General features: G+C 43.8%; 1 protein-coding gene across 1 annotated transcript in view; it reads left to right on the top strand.

The window, feature by feature from the left end:
- LOC139415154 (UDP-N-acetyl-alpha-D-galactosamine:polypeptide N-acetylgalactosaminyltransferase 14 (GalNAc-T14)) overlaps nucleotides 1-18,371 on the top strand; it is a 119,403-nt gene that overhangs the window by 38,631 nt on the left and 62,401 nt on the right. The window contains exon 3 of the mRNA XM_071163022.1: nucleotides 12,809-12,907. Within this exon, the coding sequence (XP_071019123.1) occupies nucleotides 12,809-12,907 (99 nt within the window). The remainder of the gene's footprint in view (nucleotides 1-12,808; nucleotides 12,908-18,371) is intronic.

The raw sequence follows: 18,371 nt of genomic DNA, 5'->3' as shown, positions 1-18,371 counted from the left end.
CACACACACACACACACACACACACACACACACACACACACACACACACACACACACACACACACACACACACACACAAGCCACTGTAAAATACCTACTGTATGGTTGAAAAACACCTGGGGAAATTCTTCAACAAACAACCACCGAGAGTGAATAGTCATGAGTGTTATTGTGAAGTGGTTGCTTGCCACGCGAAGATGTGCCAGAACCTTGACAATGCATTCAATGTTTAATGTTAGATATTTGATGTTAAAATATGCACCCGAGAGACAGATTTTAAGTTCAAAGGATTCGAAACAAGCACATTGTGACACAAGCAGAGCACGTTTGAGAGTCCTCTTTATATTTTTAATGAGAAAGCATAACCACCTGGTCTCTGGTATGGTTTTGCATGCTGTATTAGAGGATTACTTTTTTAGTTGGAGGTTAGCTCCTGACAGTTAACGAAGTAGCAGTTGCCCTTAAATACAGATTTAGGATCAGCAAACCCTCCCAAACCCTAACCAAAACCATTACGGAGTAGAAGGGCAAAACGGACTTTAGATCAGTGGCTAGAGGCGAGTACACACTTCCCAATTGACCTTCAGTCATGTCAGTGGAAGTACCCATAATGCCTCAGTGTTCCCTGCAGCTGATTCTCATGTGGGAAACAAACTAGGGAAGCAACCTGCAGGCTGAACACAGCTCTCCACACCATCTCTTCCTGAGGGATACGATGAGATAACTAATGTTTAAAGACAAGACTGGACAAACCAGCATCAGAGACGTGTGTATCAGTTCAAATGATACATGATCATTTCATTATTACTTCCTTAAATGTACTATACAGGCATGTTTCATCGCCAATGGTGTGCCATTGAATCCTTAGCCTGTCTCAACCCAGCCCAACATGTTCCTCCTCTCTGAACGATATTTCCCTTTATGGCAAAGTCGTTTATAGAACTGTATATTCTACATTTAGGACCTATTTCTGGACTGAGAAATCAAAGCATCCAATATGAATTTAGCAAATAGGACAAGTAAACTGTGTCACAATACCTGTGGGCCAGCTATAAAAAAACGGTGCCTTATCCCAGGCTGGCATCACATGCCAGGGCCTATTTTAGGTTAATATGACAGTGTGGTACAGTAACGTTAGGATGGTAGACTGGCACACTTTATCTGACCCGGGGGCTATGGCCTAGCTAACACACTCAGATGGGGTTGTTTGTGAGGTGAGAGGGTGAGGGAGGCTGAATGAAGGGGGGATGGTGAGTGGAGGTTGGTACTGTAGGTAGCCGTTGCCCCAAGCTGGCTGTAGCCTACCCACTCACAACCTGGAGCCTGTAAACATCAAGCTGGCTGTAGCCTAACCACACACAACCTGGAGCCTGTAAACAACAAGCTGGCTGTAACCTAACCACTCACAACCTGGAGCCTGTAAACTACCCACACACAACCTGGAGCCTGTAAACAACAAGCTGGCTGTAGCCTACCCACTTACAACCTGGAGCCTGTAAACAACAAGCTGGCTGTAGCCTAACCACTCACAACCTGGAGCCTGTAAACAACAAGCTGGCTGTAGCCTACCCACACACAACCTGGAGCCTGTAAACAACAAGCTGGCTGTAGCCTACCCACTCACAACCTGGAGCCTGTAAACATCAAGCTGGCTGTAGCCTAACCACACACAACCTGGAGCCTGTAAACAACAAGCTGGCTGTAACCTAACCACTCACAACCTGGAGCCTGTAAACAATAAGCTGGCTGTAGCCTGCCCACACACAACCTGGAGCCTGTAAACAACAAGCTGGCTGTAGCCTACCCACTCACAACCTGGAGCCTGTAAACATCAAGCTGGCTGTAGCCTAACCACTCACAACCTGGAGCCTGTAAACAACAAGCTGGCTGTAGCCTACCCACACACAACCTGGAGCCTGTAAACAACAAGCTGGCTGTAGCCTACCCACTTACAACCTGGAGCCTGTAAACAACAAGCTGGCTGTAGCCTAACCACTCACAACCTGGAGCCTGTAAACAACAAGCTGGCTGTAGCCTAACCACTCACAACCTGGAGCCTGTAAACAACAAGCTGGCTGTAGCCTACCCACACACAACCTGGAGCCTGTAAACAACAAGCTGGCTGTAGCCTACCCACTCACAACCTGGAGCCTGTAAACATCAAGCTGGCTGTAGCCTACCCACTTACAACCTGGAGCCTGTAAACATCAAGCTGGCTGTAGCCTAACCACTCACAACCTGGAGCCTGTAAACAACAAGCTGGCTGTAGCCTAACCACACACAACCTGGAGCCTGTAAACAGCAAGCTGGTGTGAGGAGGAGATTCATTGCAATCACATTGGAAAGCTATGGCAGCTTTCAGAAAGCAAAGTCTCTTTCCCCATTATTCCTGTGCTTTGTCTCGGTGTACTAGCCTTTCTCATTGGATTATGTTTCATGTTTGCTGTGTGGGTCCACAGAGAGAGGATGAGTCTATCCATGGCAGCAGCAGGGCTGAAGACAGACCCCTCCAACAGTCAGTGGTAATCCAAACAGAATGTGAGTTCCTCTGTTCAACCCCATAGTGCATCACAGCTCCTCTCCCCTAGCTGGAACTTTCGGGATTCTATACACTCATGGGATTCTATACACTCATTCACTGATCCACCAAGAGACACTGCCAGACAGGTACATATTTACTACTGCACACTGGTCCACACCCATTTATTAATTGCATATTAATTACATTAATTAATGACAGTAATATAAATGTGTAATAGCTTATATTCATTCCCTGCCTTTTTGCATTAGATTTTATTTTTCAGAAGCTCAGACACAGTGTATGTGTGTAATCTGGAATGTGAGATTTTGATGTTCATTGCCAGCCTCATATGTATATTGATATTTGCCCTGAGTCCACAACTTGTTGTCTTCTCTCTCTGTTTGGCCATCTGGTTCACTAATAATAATCTCACATATGGGTTCCCTCTGCTCCTCAACAACATATGGGTTCCCTCCGCTCCTCAACAACATATGAGTTCCCTCCACTCCTCAACAACATATGGGTTCCCTCCTCTCCTCAACAACATATGGGTTCCCTCCTCGCCTCAACAACATATGGGTTCCCTCCTCTCCTCAACAACATATGGGTTCCATCCTCTCCTCAAATACATATGGGTTCCCTCTGCTCCTCAACAACATATGGGTTCCCTCCGCTCCTCAACAACATATGGGCTGAATGTACTGTAGCCCAACATATCATACCCACATATTGCTTAAATCATCACCTCAGCAGAAACCGTTTTAAGTAAGAACGCAGGAGGGACCAGAGATTCATTTTATGGAACCCCCCAACCAGAAAAACTCTCTCTCCGCTTCGCAAGGACACATTTATCTTCCCTACAGAAAATTCACCAAGTCCACCAGCAGCAATACGCTGCTTCCCTTCCCAGTCCCCTCACAGCTGTTGTGTCTGACAGAGTGCCTAGTAATATGCTGTGTGCATGCTATTTAAGAAAGCCTTGTATGTAAAGTACACTCCGGGCTATGGCTGAAGTGACTGATGGTTTCTGTGCAGCGCACCAAGATGCGGCTGCTATCCCAGAAAGCCAGAGGCATACACAGCAGCTACACTAGTTTATATATTCCTCCTCCTCCTCCTCCTCCACAAGCCGTATCAGATTATTCTCACGTTGCTGTTATACAGTATATAGAAATATTGCCTACTGGACATTGCCTATGCCCTCGTTTTTCAACGTCACTGACGGGTTCTTCTACCATGATCTGTACATCTCATCTAATGTTGCTCACACCAGCACTAATAGGACTAATACTTGTGCCTGAAACTATGGGTCTCATTCTCTGCTGCCCTGTACCAGTGTGCCATCACTTCAACAGGATGGTCTCTCTCCTCATGATAATTAGATGCAGTCCTCTTCACTGAGCTTACTATACTGCAGCAGCAGACTGTTGGAGTCCTGTTGGCGCGGGTTTACTGAGGTAGTGTCGTTCCGGGGGTAGGCCTGCATTTTCATAAGCTGGTTTTTCTCTCCTCTCTCACAGAGGAGAGATTTAACGTGGGCCTCACAGCCAGGAAGCGCACCAGGGCTGCTATTGTTCAAAGCTTCTTTGATTTGGCAGATTTTAATCACTTCTTTGCATGGCAGGTAGGTAGGAGTTACAGAGAGAGTCATACTCCAAGGCTGGGGAAATGCATGGTAATATTCATTTCAATCTGGCTTTCAAGTGGTGCACTGACTGGGGGACCTCATACACAAAGCACTGCAGAGACCTGTGAAAACCTGTCAATCACTCTATTGCTATAGTCAGACTCAAAGAGCAGAATGAAGATCAGTGTTTGCAGAACGAATCAGGCTTTGCTACAGTAGATTTTGAATTCATAATTCTCTGTTGGAATATAATTGGCATATATGGTAGTTTAGTTGGGACAATAATGAAAGGAAAAATACCATGCTACAGACTCCATTTTGCTGTGTCACTGAAAGCATAGTTTTAAACTCTCCTATTATAAATATTTGTAAATATAGTATTAGTGCTGTATTGATAATATCCCTGGCTCGTGTTTTTCAAACCGAGGAAGAACTCTTGCTGGTCATTTAACGAACTGTGACTTAACCTCTCTGGGATATGTGGGACGGTAGCGCCAAATTCAATACAACAAAAATCTCATAATTAAAATTCCTCAAGCATACAAGTATTTTACACCATTTTAAAATTCTCGTTAATCCAGTCACAGTGTCTGATTTCAAAAAGGCTTTAGATTGAAAGTACCACAAATTATTATGTTAGGTCACCACAAACTCACAGAAAAACACAGCCATTTTTCCAGCCAAAGAGAGGAGTCACAAAAAGCACAAATAGAGATAAAATTAATCACTAACCTTTGATGATCTTCATCAGATGACACTCATAGGACTTCATGTTACACAATACATGTATGTTTTGTTCGATAAAGTGCATATTTATATCAAAAAATCTAATTTTACATTGGCACGTTACGTTCAGTAGTTATAAAACATGCATTGATTTTGCAGAGAGCCACATCAATTTACAGAAATACTCATCATAAATGTTGATGAAAATACAAGTGTTATACATGAATTTAGAGATATACTTCTCCTTAATGCAACCGCTGTGTCAGATTTCAAAGAAACTTTACGGAAAAAGCAAACCATGCAATAATCTGAGTACAGCGTTCAGACAACAAAGCAGCCAAAAAGATATCCGCCATATTGTGTACTCAACATTAGTCAGAAATAGCATTATAAATATTCACTTACCTTTGATGATCTTCAGCAGAATGCACTCACAGGAAACCCAGTTCCACAATAAATGTTTGATTTGTTTGATAAAGTTTATAATTTATGTCCAAACAGCTTCTTTTGTTAGGGCGTTTGGTAAACAAATCCAAACGCGCATGCAGGTCCAGCCGAACGTCGGACGAAAAGTTCAAAAAGTTCCATTACAGCCTGTAGAAACTTGTCAAACTAAGTATAGAATCAATCTTTAGGATGTTTTTATCATAAATCTTCAATTATGTTCCAACTGGAGAATTCCTATGTCTGTAGAAAAGCAATGGAACGGTACTCTGCCAGACACCTGGCTCAATCCCCTCTCATTCGCCCCCACTTCACAGTAGAAGCCTCAAACAAAGTTCTAAAGATTGTTGACATCTTAGTGGAAGCCATAGGAAGTGCAATATTACCCGATTTACACTGTATATTGGAATGGCGAAGAGTTGAAAAAATACAAACCTCAGATTTCCCACTTCCTGGTTGGATTTTTCTCAGGTTTTCGGCTGCCATATGAGTTCTGTTATACTCACAGACATCATTCAAACAGTTTTAGAAACTTCAGAGTGTTTTCTATCCAATACTACTAATAATATAAATATATTAGCATCTGGGACAGAGTAGCAGGCAGTTAACTGGGCACTTTATTCATCCAAGCTACTCAATACTGCCCCCCTGTCACCAAGACGTTAACAGATGAATACGATAACATTACTCAGGGGAGCGCTTTTTTCAAAAGAGACCATGGCCTAGGTACTATCCGCCCTCGAGACAGGCATTCCTCGGTACTTGTCTCCGTTAATAAATCACTATATCCAGTCTCCACAGAGCAGCTGTGAATTTGAATGAATGTTTAAAATCCCATTCAAGTAGAAAGGGAGATGAGAATACTTATTATTGGGCTGCCTCTGTGTACCAGGACTGTGTTGTATGTGATAGATGTGCAGACCAGACACGGTGGATAAAATATCCCGTCCCAAAACATTCAGCATTTCCTGAGAATGAATGCTGCTGAGGAAAGGAGAGGAGATGATGGGGAGAGAAGAGGAGATGAGATGATGAGGAGATGATGGGGAGAGATGAGATGAGATGTTGGGGAGAGGAGATGAGATGATAGGGAGAGGAGATGAGATGATAGGGAGAGGAGATGATGAGGAAATGAGATGATAGGGAGAGGAGAGGAGATGATGGGGAGAGGAGATGAGATGATGGTGAGAGGAGATTAGTTGATGGGGAGAGGAGAGGAGATGATGGGGAGAGGAGAGGAGATGATGGGGAGAGGAGAGGAGATGATGGGGAGAGAAGAGGAGATGATGGGGAGAGGAGAGGAGATGATGGGGAGAGGAGATGAGATGATTGGGAGAGGAGATGAGATGATGGGGAGAGGAGAGGAGATGATGGGGAGAGGAGAGGAGATGATGGGGAGAGGAGAGGAGGGGAGAGGAGAGGAGAGAAGATGGGGAGATGAGATGATGGGGAGAGGAGATGATGGGGAGAGGAGAGGAGAGGAGATGATGGGAAGAGGAGATGAGATGATGAGAAGAGGAGATGAGATGATGGGGAGAGATGAGATGATGGAGAGAGATGAGATGGGATGATGGGGAGAGGAGATGATTAGGAGAGGAGAGCTCTATCTCCTATCCTCAAATCTCATCAGAGAGAGGATGTCGCACGTAGGAGATGATGGAGAGAGATGAGATGGGATGATGGGGAGAGGAGATGAGATGATGGGGAGACGAGAGGAGATGATAGGGAGAGGAGATGATTAGAAGAGGAGAGCTCTCCTATCCTCAAATCTTATCAGAGAGAGGATGTCGCACATATGCGCCTGAACAAAAATAAATCCTGATGAGCGGCTTTGATGTCAGGAAGGGAGAGCAGTGGGTTGAGCTGCCTGGTACTCTCAGACCTGGTGGCCTGGATTCATGACTGAAGGCTTTTAATATCCTTGATTAACCCTAGCTTCCCTGGATCTTTTCAACTAATTCATACATATTTTAGGAAAAGTCCCATAAACAATGGTATTCAGGTATACTGTACATTTGTGATGATGATGATGAGAAAGACAATTCTATGGATCTTCGATGGCACTTTGAGAGTCTTGGGGCAGGTGGTGTAATGCATCGTAGATTTTGTGAAAGATGATTTTTGAATGTCATTTGAAGATTAATTTCTCTGGATCAGCAACTCTAAGTAAGCAGAAAATACAGTCTTACAGTACATAATGACAGTTTAAATGTGCCTGCTGTATTAACATTGAACAAGAAACTAGTGCTGAGCGATTAGTGCTTTCTGACATCGGTTCGGTTTCGGTTTGATTATAAAAAAATAATCACGGTTTTCGATTTCGTTTTCAATTATTTTTCTGAACCTTAAATGCACTATGCATTATGTGGGTTGGATGCTGTAACACAGAATAAAACAATGAATAAAAGTTCCCATGATGGTAGTGACTGCCCATTATTACCATCATTTATTCACATTACTTTAATAAAATATTCAGTTTTTTTTCTTCTATTTGATAACTTTATAATTTCTTTCCAAGTCTTCATCTCATCTCTATAGAGCTGCTGCCTATGCTGTCTGATATAATCCCTATATTAGTAGTGCTTCAAAGTAAATAAGGCATCCTTTTACAACTGCTGAATAGCAACTATCAACCAGTTAGATCCTTTATTTTCAGGTAGAGATACCTCATGAAGCAACTGCTCTCTATCCCTCTAAATCACGCATTCTACTCTCTTCTCTCCCTCTCTGTGTCTGGCCCGCACTAATGTAAGGTAGCAGGCATAAAATAAACACACAGACTGGGTAAGTAGGAACACAATGGATTATGGTCAATGTCAGTGGTGATTTTAGAATGTAAATCTTGGTGGGGCAAAAACTGTTAGGGCCTACGTAAAGCTGTTCCAACATCTTACCACTGCTACACCTGGCTATCAGTGGAGCCTTGTCTTGCAGCAAAACAGTTCATTCAGCCTCATTTACTGCCTTTAAAAAAACATAGCTGATATGACTCACTTGCTTAAACAAATGTGGTTTCTAATGACAATTGAGATGTACAAACTATGGCATAAGGGGACAACAAGCGGATAAGAGGCAATACGTAATTTCGATTAAGACATTAATGAGCGAGCTAGGACGTACATAGTCAATATAACTATTTGTTTAGCACTTTTGAAATGTACTGCGACAGAATTCAGAACATGGGCCGTTCTTACAGTGTTCTCCCTGTATACCAAGTCAGAACCGTAGGATAAATAAAGGGCATATAAGCAGACAATGAAAGCTCTTAAAAAATTTGATGATTACATTTCTCTAAAACATGTTATAGGCTACATGTGCACCACCAAGTCAGAACAGTAGGTGAAAACAAGAGGGGTAAATAGACCAAATTATAAGGCTGAGGCACATGGGCTACTAACAGCTTACTACACAACAAACACTTAGTATTATGTTTTTAGATACAGTATACATATCTCCATGGCATATTACATAATTTATGCAGAAGCATACAATACATTTTTGTGACTGACCTTGTTGTGCTGTACTCACTTGAACAGGAAGGTGGTGTGGCGGTCCTTCGTGGGCAAATTCAAACTTTGTCATCAAAGCTTGGCAATCTCTGGATTTATGGTGCTTTCAAGACAACTGGGAACATGGGGTGAAAAAAGGTTGAATCATGATGACGTCAGTGATCTTCAGGTCGTAGCTCTAGAAAGAGGCCCGAGTTCCCGATTTCCAATGCCGAGTTGGATGAAAGTTAAAAACGCATTTTCCCAGTCGGAACTCGTTTTTCCCGAGTTCCCATTTATCTTGTCAGATTTTGCAGTTCCGAGTTTATAGTTGTTTTGAGTGCGGCACAAGTCATGCTTCATTGACAGCATGGCCAATGTTGAATGTTTGTAATTTTAAACTAGGAAAAGATACCATTAATCTTAGACTTGGGACCACACAGCCACTCCACTGAATAGCAGGCTAATGATTGCTTTGCAATGCTTGCAGTTAGCCATTGATTCCTTCCAAACCACTCATTGTTGAATTTGCGATTTCCAACTTGTTTTGTAATATTTATGTCCAATGGCCGATGAGCACTGATGCGTTTTATATATAATTTCTCTCCATTATTTATCTTCATTTGAGAAGGATTTAAAATGATTTGCCAAGGGATTGTCGACTTGATTGATGATGATGACTACTAGCTAAGATTTTGAAAGTATGATGTTGACATGATCAGTCCAATCAAAGCTACTGTAGATATAACGTGATTTGACGTCATTCTTATCTGTCCAATGACCTTGAGCCTTCTTGGACGGGCACTTCTAATGTAACTACAGTATATGGCAGCACCCAAGGGGCTTGAATTCTCGAGGTCTACCCTTAGACTTGGAGGTGACGTAGTGTCCCCATGAGTGACAGGCTCTGCCCCACCTGCCCTAAATGACGGGTCGTCACTGGTCATTGTAATTAATTACCATGTTTTCCTCGCTAAACTATGTAGAATATTGGCCTGTTGGAAACTATAACTCCCTACTACATCGCACAGTTCGGGCTTGATCTGATTTATTGCTAGAGAAACTGCGTAATGTGTGCATTAAGCTCACAGACATTTTTTCAATAATGTTTAAATAATTTACCCATTGGTCAAAAAAAACAAAAATAACCAGCATTTCAGTTAATCGTTCAGCACTACAAGAAACACACAACCAGTACAATAATCGATTATTCACTACTTACAGGGTCCCTCTGTCCTTCAGTTACTAATCCACACTCAAGGATTGTCTCTCTCTTCTCCTTTGAAGGGATCCACACACAGAGAGCTCTGCTACAGCCCCCACTGTCTCCTCCTCTTCTCCTCTGTGGCTAGTGTTGCTTTTTGACCCAGGCTGCCTCACTACGCCCAATATTCTCACCCAGATAGTCCCTCTAAAGAGTCTTGTCTATATTACAGGACATGGAACGGAACAACCGAACCTGAGGCTGACCTTTGAGGTTAGAGGCGTTTATATGTGTGTGTGTCCAGTGCCTGCCAGCTGTCTGTGGTAGAGACTGCAGATTCTGATACTTAGGCATTCTCTGTTAGAGGAGATGGATGTTCTTTGACCACACCCTGCTCCCTGCCCGCCCACCTGCCCGGCCAACATCTAAACAACAGCTTCTCTAATGTGGGTACCTGCGCTACTTGTTACTTACTGTTGTTGTTAGGAGCAGGCAAATTGCAAATGGCTTGATGTTAGGGTCATGACGACATCTCTCTCTCTCTGTCTCTCTCTGTCTATTAATATGCCAGAACTAAATGCGATTCTGTTGTACATTGCCATTTCCTACATCATGACTGTATCTAGTGTTTAGTTTACTGGAGGCTTCCCACAAAGTGATATGAACATCCATTGTGCTCCATTTAAGTGAACTAGAGGAGACCAGAGATTTTAAGAGATTCTCAAGGCCCAGTGTTGAGAGGTGTGTGTCTGAGGTAAACTGTTGTTGTGGCTCTGCACTGCTGAATATACCTCCTGAGATAACGCTCTCTTGAAACGAGTTAAGAAAGCAGAAAGCTTTGAATAGATGTAGGCTTTAGCTAGAGATAGGAGAGGAGCGGCAGCATTGGGGATGAATCATGCTCGGCTGGCTGGGAAAAGCTTATTGAGAATCACTCTCTGCCTCCTTGTGCCAGAGGAACAGCACAGACTTGACAGTATCTGCGAGGTACATCTCAACCGATCAGTGTTTTTCTGCCCGAAGCAAATGTGGTGACAGGTGTTGCAGTCGGCTGCGCCAAGTCGGTACCACCCTCAGAATAACACTGGAGGGGGGATAGGGGAACAGGTACAGAAGGACCTTAAGGCGCAGACATAAATACAGACAGGGGTCAATGGGCATCAGGTGTCCATGTGTCAGCCTGACCACCCCACCACACTCCTGCTTCTCTCAGCCTCATATGAAACTTTTAGAAGGCTTCAATAATAGAGGCTGTATACACACAGACTGGTCAAGTGGTCTCTCAAACAGCAGTGATAAAATATTAATTGATTCCAGCACCATATGCATGCTAATCTGGACAACGTCTCTCTTCATCCACCCAGGATTTGAAACTTTATTTTTTAAATGTAACTAGACAAGTCATATAAGAACATCTTCTTACTTACAATGACAGCCTGAGAACAGTTGGTTAACTGCCTTGTTCGGGGGCAGAACAACAGATTTTTACCTTGTCATCTCAGGGATTTGATTTTGCAACCTCTTGGTTACTGGCCCAACACTCTAACCACTAGGCTACCTGCCACCCCAGAAAGAAAGAAAAGATCTACAGAAAATATCTGCTTGCCAGGCTCTGAAAGGATGAGAAAAAACATCCAGTGTTTGTCATTGGGCACTCAATTTTTTATAAAAGCACTTTTTATTAAAGCAACAGGAAAGTTGTTGAACACAATGGCTAATTTGATTTAAGCCAAGTTGAAAATAAATATGAAATTACAGTTTGTGTTTGTTTGCTGTTCTTTCCTGTGCTTATCTGTCTGGCACACAGCTCCCTTGATGTTTCTCTGTGCATCTCAGCACACACAGAGCAGACTGCTGAGGAGAAAGCACATCAAACTCATGGCTTAATGACTCAAAAACAGTAGTGTTGACGACAGCAGAAAACAATAGTAACTTTATCATCGTCCCCATCGCCTGTCTTTCAGCACAAGCCAGACTTGTTATCTTATCACTCCGCTGGAAATACTGAACAAATCACCTTGAGCTAAAGACAGAGAGAGAGAGCGAGAGAGAGAGAGTGAGCAAGAGAGCGATAGAATGTTTACTGTGTTGGTTGTTGGTGTCATTTGAACAGAAGTGTTGATGTTCTCCACATTGGCCACAGATGGATTAGCATCTTCTGTCTCCACGTAAACACACACACACACACACACTTACCCTCTCTTCAGCCGTGTGTATGTGTGTGTGTGTGTGTGTGTGTGTGTGTGTCCTCTGAGACATTTTCTACTACACCAGCCATGACCAGCCATCCACCTCAGTGTGAGCTACTCCCACACCTTGTCTGGTCAGAGGTAGCTGTGGTGTTGGATGCTGTTTTAATAATGACATCTTCTGCTCATCTATCATTTATAGAACTGCACCTCCTCAAGTTTCTGTCCTGGCATGGCTGTCATTATCATTCTCATCACATATTCATAGTACTGTCCTTCCTCCCACAACAACAAGCTTTTGTCTAGTTACCCTTAGCAACACTGTTCTCTTAATTATGAAGCGGTTTTGAACGGTTTACAGGAGGTACAGGACAATCTGTCTATCTGTCCTTGGCTTTGTTATTCGTCTTTGACTTTGGAATATCAACCAGAGACTGATAAGATGGAGAAGAGACACTTGGTTTTACAGTCTGTGAAGCCATCAAAAAGAAAGACAAAGTCAATAGCTGCACAACTTTGGCTTTGAAGCCAACATGAACTGTTTTGAGTAGTTCTGAGTTGACCTGCTGGCTGATGTCTCCTGAATTGTTTTGTGTCTCTCTCCATCAGATGCACCACATTGCATTATAACCCAGATCTGCCCTCCACCTCCATCGTCATCACTTTCCACAACGAGGCCCGCTCCACTCTGCTACGGACCATCAGGAGGTAAGAGATCCCTCTGCCCTGTTACCAGTGGCAATTCTAGCATGTAAATCTTGGTGGGACAAACAAAAAACTGTGATGAATGCCAAGAAAGCCACGACACAACACTAAGCAATACATTCATTGCACTATAACGATGGCAAATGATGCCCACAAACTGTTAGGGCCTACATAAAGCTGTCCCAACAGCAGAGCTTTCTTTTCGGGCACCATGGAGTGAATCCTTACCACTGCTACAACTGGACATCAGCGGAGCCTTGCCTGGCAGCAAAACAGTTCATTCAGCCTCATTTACTATTTTTTTAAACAGAGCTGATATGGCTGACTTGCTTAAACAAACATGGTTTCTACTGACAATTGAGATGTACCAACTATGGCATAAGGGAACGATGACCGGATAAGAGGTGTTCTGACAGAGTAAAATTCAGGGACGACTAGTGAAGCTCAAACCAAGTTTATTCACCCACTGGGCCAAACAGCTGAAAAAGACAGACTTGTTTCCACCAGCACAAGCATTTATACCCTCCTTTAGGCGGAGTCTCCTCCTTGCACATCTAAGCACTGCATATTTGTTGCTAGGCAGAAAGTTAAGTGATGTGTGTAATAAAACTCTTCCTTCTGCCTTCATCTAACCTGACCTGAACTCAGCCCACATTCCTCACTAATCCACAGCAACCCTTATCAATGACCACAACCAAGTGATTGCCTTTTCCCTCACTCAGTAACTTTCCAAACCCCTCGTTCTTATCCACCCTCCATTAACCCCACCATATACATTCCTCATACATGTAATCATTTACTTCTAGTATGGTAAGTATTTCAAGCTAGACTCCAACAGAGGCAATCCATAATTTCAATTAAGACATTAATGAGCGAGCTAGGACGGACGTAGTCAATATAAAAATTTGTTCAGCACTTTTGAAATGTACAGCGACAGAATTCAGAACATGAGCCGTTCTTACAGTATTCTTCCTGTACTCCAAGTCAGAACCGTAGGATAAATAAAGGGGGTTTATATGCAGACAATGAAAGCTCTTACAATATTCTATGATTTAATTTCTTTAAAACATGTGCACCACCAAGTCAGAACAGTAGGCTAAGTTATGAGGAGAAAAGGTACCAAATTATTAGGGTGAGGCACATGGGCTACTAACAACTTACTACACAAGATACGCTTAGTATTACATTCTTGGCTACAGTATACTTGGCTCCCGAGTGGTGCAGCGGTCTAAGGCACTGCATCTCAGTGCAAGAGGCATCACTATAGTCCCTGGTTTGAATCCAGGCTGTACCACATCTGGCTGTGATTGGGAGTCCCATAGGGCGGTGCACAATTGGTCCAGCGTCGTCCAGGTTTGGATGGGGTAGGCCGTCATTGTAAATAAGAATTTGTTTTTCATTGACTTTCCTTATACATTTTTTTTTTAAAAGATCTCCCTGGCTGTTACATCAACGCAGGGAGTCAGAAAGCAGGTGCAGTTAGTGAGTTTACTAATAATGAACAATACAAAACAAGAGACATGTCTGACAGTGAAACATAACCAATACTGCCTGAAGAGTGATGCTAGATAAAGGGGGAGTAATCAGGGTAGTGATGGAGTCCAGGTGTGCCTTATGATGGGGCGCAGGTGTACGTAATGATGGGTTGCCAGGACCGGTGGTTAGTAGACCGGTGACATCGAGTGCCAGAGAGGGGGAGTAGACGTGACACTGGCATATTACATCATTTATGCAGCAGCATACAATATATTTTTGGACTCACCTTGTTGTGCTGTGCTCACTTGAATAGGAAGGTGGCACGGCCGTCCTTCTTGTGGGCTCTAGAAAGGGGCCCAAGTTCCCAACTTTTGGATTCCGAGTTGGATGAGTTGTTATATTCAGGAATTTCCCAGTCGATCCTAGTTTTTTTCCCAAGTTCCCAGTTGTCTTGAACTTACTGAAGTCTGAGATTTGGCCAATGTATTCCAACTTTACCAATTGGATATCACAAAATTAGGTAAAAAAAGGGGGTAAAAAAATAAAGGGCCTCCCGAGTGGCGCAGCAGTCTAAGACACTGCATCGTAGTCCTAGAGGTGTCACTACAGACCCGGGTTCGATCCCTGGCTGCCGCGACTGGGAGACCCATGAGGCGGTGCACAATTGGCCCATCGTCATCCGGGTAAGGGGAGGTTTTGACCGACATGTCCGTGTCTCATCGCGCTCTAGCGACTCCTTGTGGCGGGCCGGGCGAATGCACGCTGACTTCGGTCAACAGCTTGACGGTGTTTCCTCCGACACATTGGTGCGGCTGGCTTCCGGGTTAAGCGAGCAGTGTGTCAAGAAACAGTGCGGCTTGGCAGATTAATCTACAGACATGGATGATTTACTTACCGTTGAAGTAGAGGCTAGTGTTCTGGCTGGAATCCATGCAACACTGGAATAGTTGTGTGAGAAGGTAGCAGGGCTGAGGGGGAGTTTGGAGTTAAGCCAGAGTGAAATTCTCACACTCCAAGGAGAAAACAAGGCACTCACAGCCAAGATAAAAAATCCACATGTATTGTCTACTCAGGGAAAACAGGGTGATGAAGGAGTCGCAACTAGACATACAAAATCGTAGCATGTGTGAAAATCATATTTTTTCTGGGATTCCTAAGGACGCATCCAATAATCCAGAGGGCGCGATCACAGAATTCATGCAATCCGCCTTGAAACTTTCTATAGAGACTGTGAACAAAGTAGCTTTCCACCGAGTACACACTTGGAGTTCGGAGCGACAAGACCAAGGGTCCCCTACCGATCATCGCAAAATTTGAACACTACCAACAAAAGGAGCTGATCAAAAGCAGGGGAATGGAGCTTAAAGGGACCAAATTCGGTCTCAATTACCAATTTCCAAGGGAGATCAAACAAACGTCGTAAGAGACTGTATCTGGTACAAAGGCAACAATGGTACAAAGGCCACAAAAATAACATACAAAACAGGCACACAAAAAAAAGCTCTGCCCCACCTTCCCTGAATGACGCGTAACCACTGCCTGTTACTGACCCTGGACTAGGTCACTGTCCGTTTGCTCTCAGACCTGTGCCTGACTCATAAGGACTCTCCATTTAATCCTGATGCCCAAGTGCCAAACCCCTCTATTGTCTTCCCAGCCTGACCCTTGACCTTTCCCATAGCTGCCTCACCGCCACCCCACCTGTCCCTGGGTGTCAGCAGCTTGCCTCGGCAGCTTGCCTTAGCACAATGCAGGCCTCCCCTCTCCTGCCAATGTCTCCTGGAGCCGGTTCAGCTCATTACAGCTGAGTAGTCAGCAGAGTCTCTTAATGATCACACAGAGAAGACTCCTGAGTCCTGACCACCACTCCACCGGGGAAAAAACTGTCCTGTTTATGTGTCCGCCCCAAACCTTTTTCAAAGCGCTGCAGTTTCAACCAATTAAAAGACAATCCCTCCCAGTAGGTTTCAGCCTGCCCGTCCCTTTGGTTTTTTGGCCGACTTGTCTGTTTGCAACTTTTTCACAATTACTCATTTCTCCTGCAAAAAAAGTTTGTAATTGTGCCTATAGCCACTCTGCAGGCTCAGGAAATAATGGTCTCTAGCTCCAGGCTCCGTCCCTTACAATAGCAATGGAAGAACACCAATGGAAGTTTGCTTTCCTGATAATGAATTAATCTACAGAACACACCGTCTCTCTCTCTACGAGTGTGCCTTCCTCATTACAGAACATCTTTGTCCAGGGTAGTGTACTGTAGCACTCAGAGTCACATATCACGCTGTTAAAGACATCCTGAGGGGGTACAGTACCAACACCCTCCCCGTGGCCCTCAGGGACGTCAGGGTGGGGTTTAATTAGCACAGTGTTTCATGGCTGCCAGCATGTTTGTGTCATCATGGTGGCCTGCCTGTCTGTAATTACACAGCCTCAGCCTCACTCAGCCCTCTGCCACATGCCGTCGCCACCAGTGATGTAGATAATAGGAAAAACAACAACAACACTAATCTTCTGAGGTTTCTGTACATTAATAAGGTTGTCTGTGTGTTCTGGCACCTTCCTGTAAACTGAGGCTGGCTGGGGTTCATGGGCTGGTTAGACCCAGTTATACCCCCTGACGCATAGCCCACCAAGGGCTCCTCAGCCTGTCTGTCTATTAGCCTATCCCCCCCCCCCCCCCTCTCTCTTACCTCAGTTTGTGCCAGAACCAAACATTGATACAGAGCGGGTTTCAAAAGCAGGCCGTGGGCCTCTCTCTTTGATTTGTGTTAGTGCTGACAGAGGCTATTACCACAATCCAGCCCTCAGAACCCTCTGAGGTGGAGGGGGAATAGGCTGGGAGCTTGCTCTTCCAGACAGAGCTGGGAGCGATAGTTCAGGAGAGGAGATGAAGAGGAGAGATGAGGAAAGGGGAAGGGGAGGATAATATGGATGTGAGAAGAGGGTAGGTTAGGGGAGGAGAAGTAGAGGGAATGAATACAGAGGAGGAGAGGGGAAAGTAGAGGAGAAGAAATGAGGGGAACAATATGAAAGAGTAGTAGGAAGGACAGATCTGTCTGTGTTTTCATAGCCCCAGCAGGTAGAGAAAACTACAGGGGAAACAGTCACTGGCCACATATTGCACTGGGATGCTATATTCTAGTCATGTTTGGAGAGCGGGGCACTCTGAGTTCCAAACAGTACAAGAGCAGAAGTAGGTCATCATAACTTGTGTAAATGGCTTGCGTCCGCAATACAAACTCATGACAATCAGTACTAAACAAATCGCATAAATGAGAAAATGGTGTAGATTAGGCTATTTTTCAAATCTCACCTGTTCCTGCATGTGCCACAATGGATTTCATTGATGCTGTGTTTGGTCGTAATGTATTCCTCCTACTCATCGTTTTTCCCCCCAAATGAAAAGCATTTTGGAATGCATCAGGAGAAACAGAAATGCATTAGGCAGTCAAAGGGCTTCTCTCCTGTGTTTGGTTGGTGAGTGTGGGCTTCAAAGTCGCTGTGCTCAAAGTGCAGAGCCGCCTCATAAACACCGCAGGAATCAATATAATGACATTCTAAGAGCGCAATGTACATTAAACACATTTCCACTGCTCTACTAACTCAGGCCTTTTGATTGTGGGTAGTAATTCTACATCATTTGTGTACCCTTAGTTCTGAAAGGAACGATTACACAACCTTGTTTTGGATTGATACCAATTCATCTCATTTGTATGCTATTGGAAATTGTTAATTGCCCAATATTTGTCAATTTTGGGCTGTTTAAAAAAAAAATGGTTTAGAAATATAAGTCTGTCAATATTTAATTTTGAGGTTATCCGACAATCAATAATATATTTTACACAGTATTCAAGTACAGTATATTCACAAACTAACTTTCAAGGACACACTTTGTTTTCTCAGTGGGTTTGATGTTTTTGTGACTGTCAGTGTTTCATAGTTAATGCCCAGTGTAATGATGGTGCTGGAGAGGATGGCTGATGTTTTATTGGCT

Source organism: Oncorhynchus clarkii, chromosome 8 (assembly GCF_045791955.1).
Source record: "Oncorhynchus clarkii lewisi isolate Uvic-CL-2024 chromosome 8, UVic_Ocla_1.0, whole genome shotgun sequence".
Taxonomy (NCBI): Eukaryota; Metazoa; Chordata; class Actinopteri; order Salmoniformes; family Salmonidae; genus Oncorhynchus; species Oncorhynchus clarkii.
The sequence above is the reverse complement of the archived record's forward strand: the minus strand, read 5'-3'. Positions and strand labels throughout refer to the sequence as shown.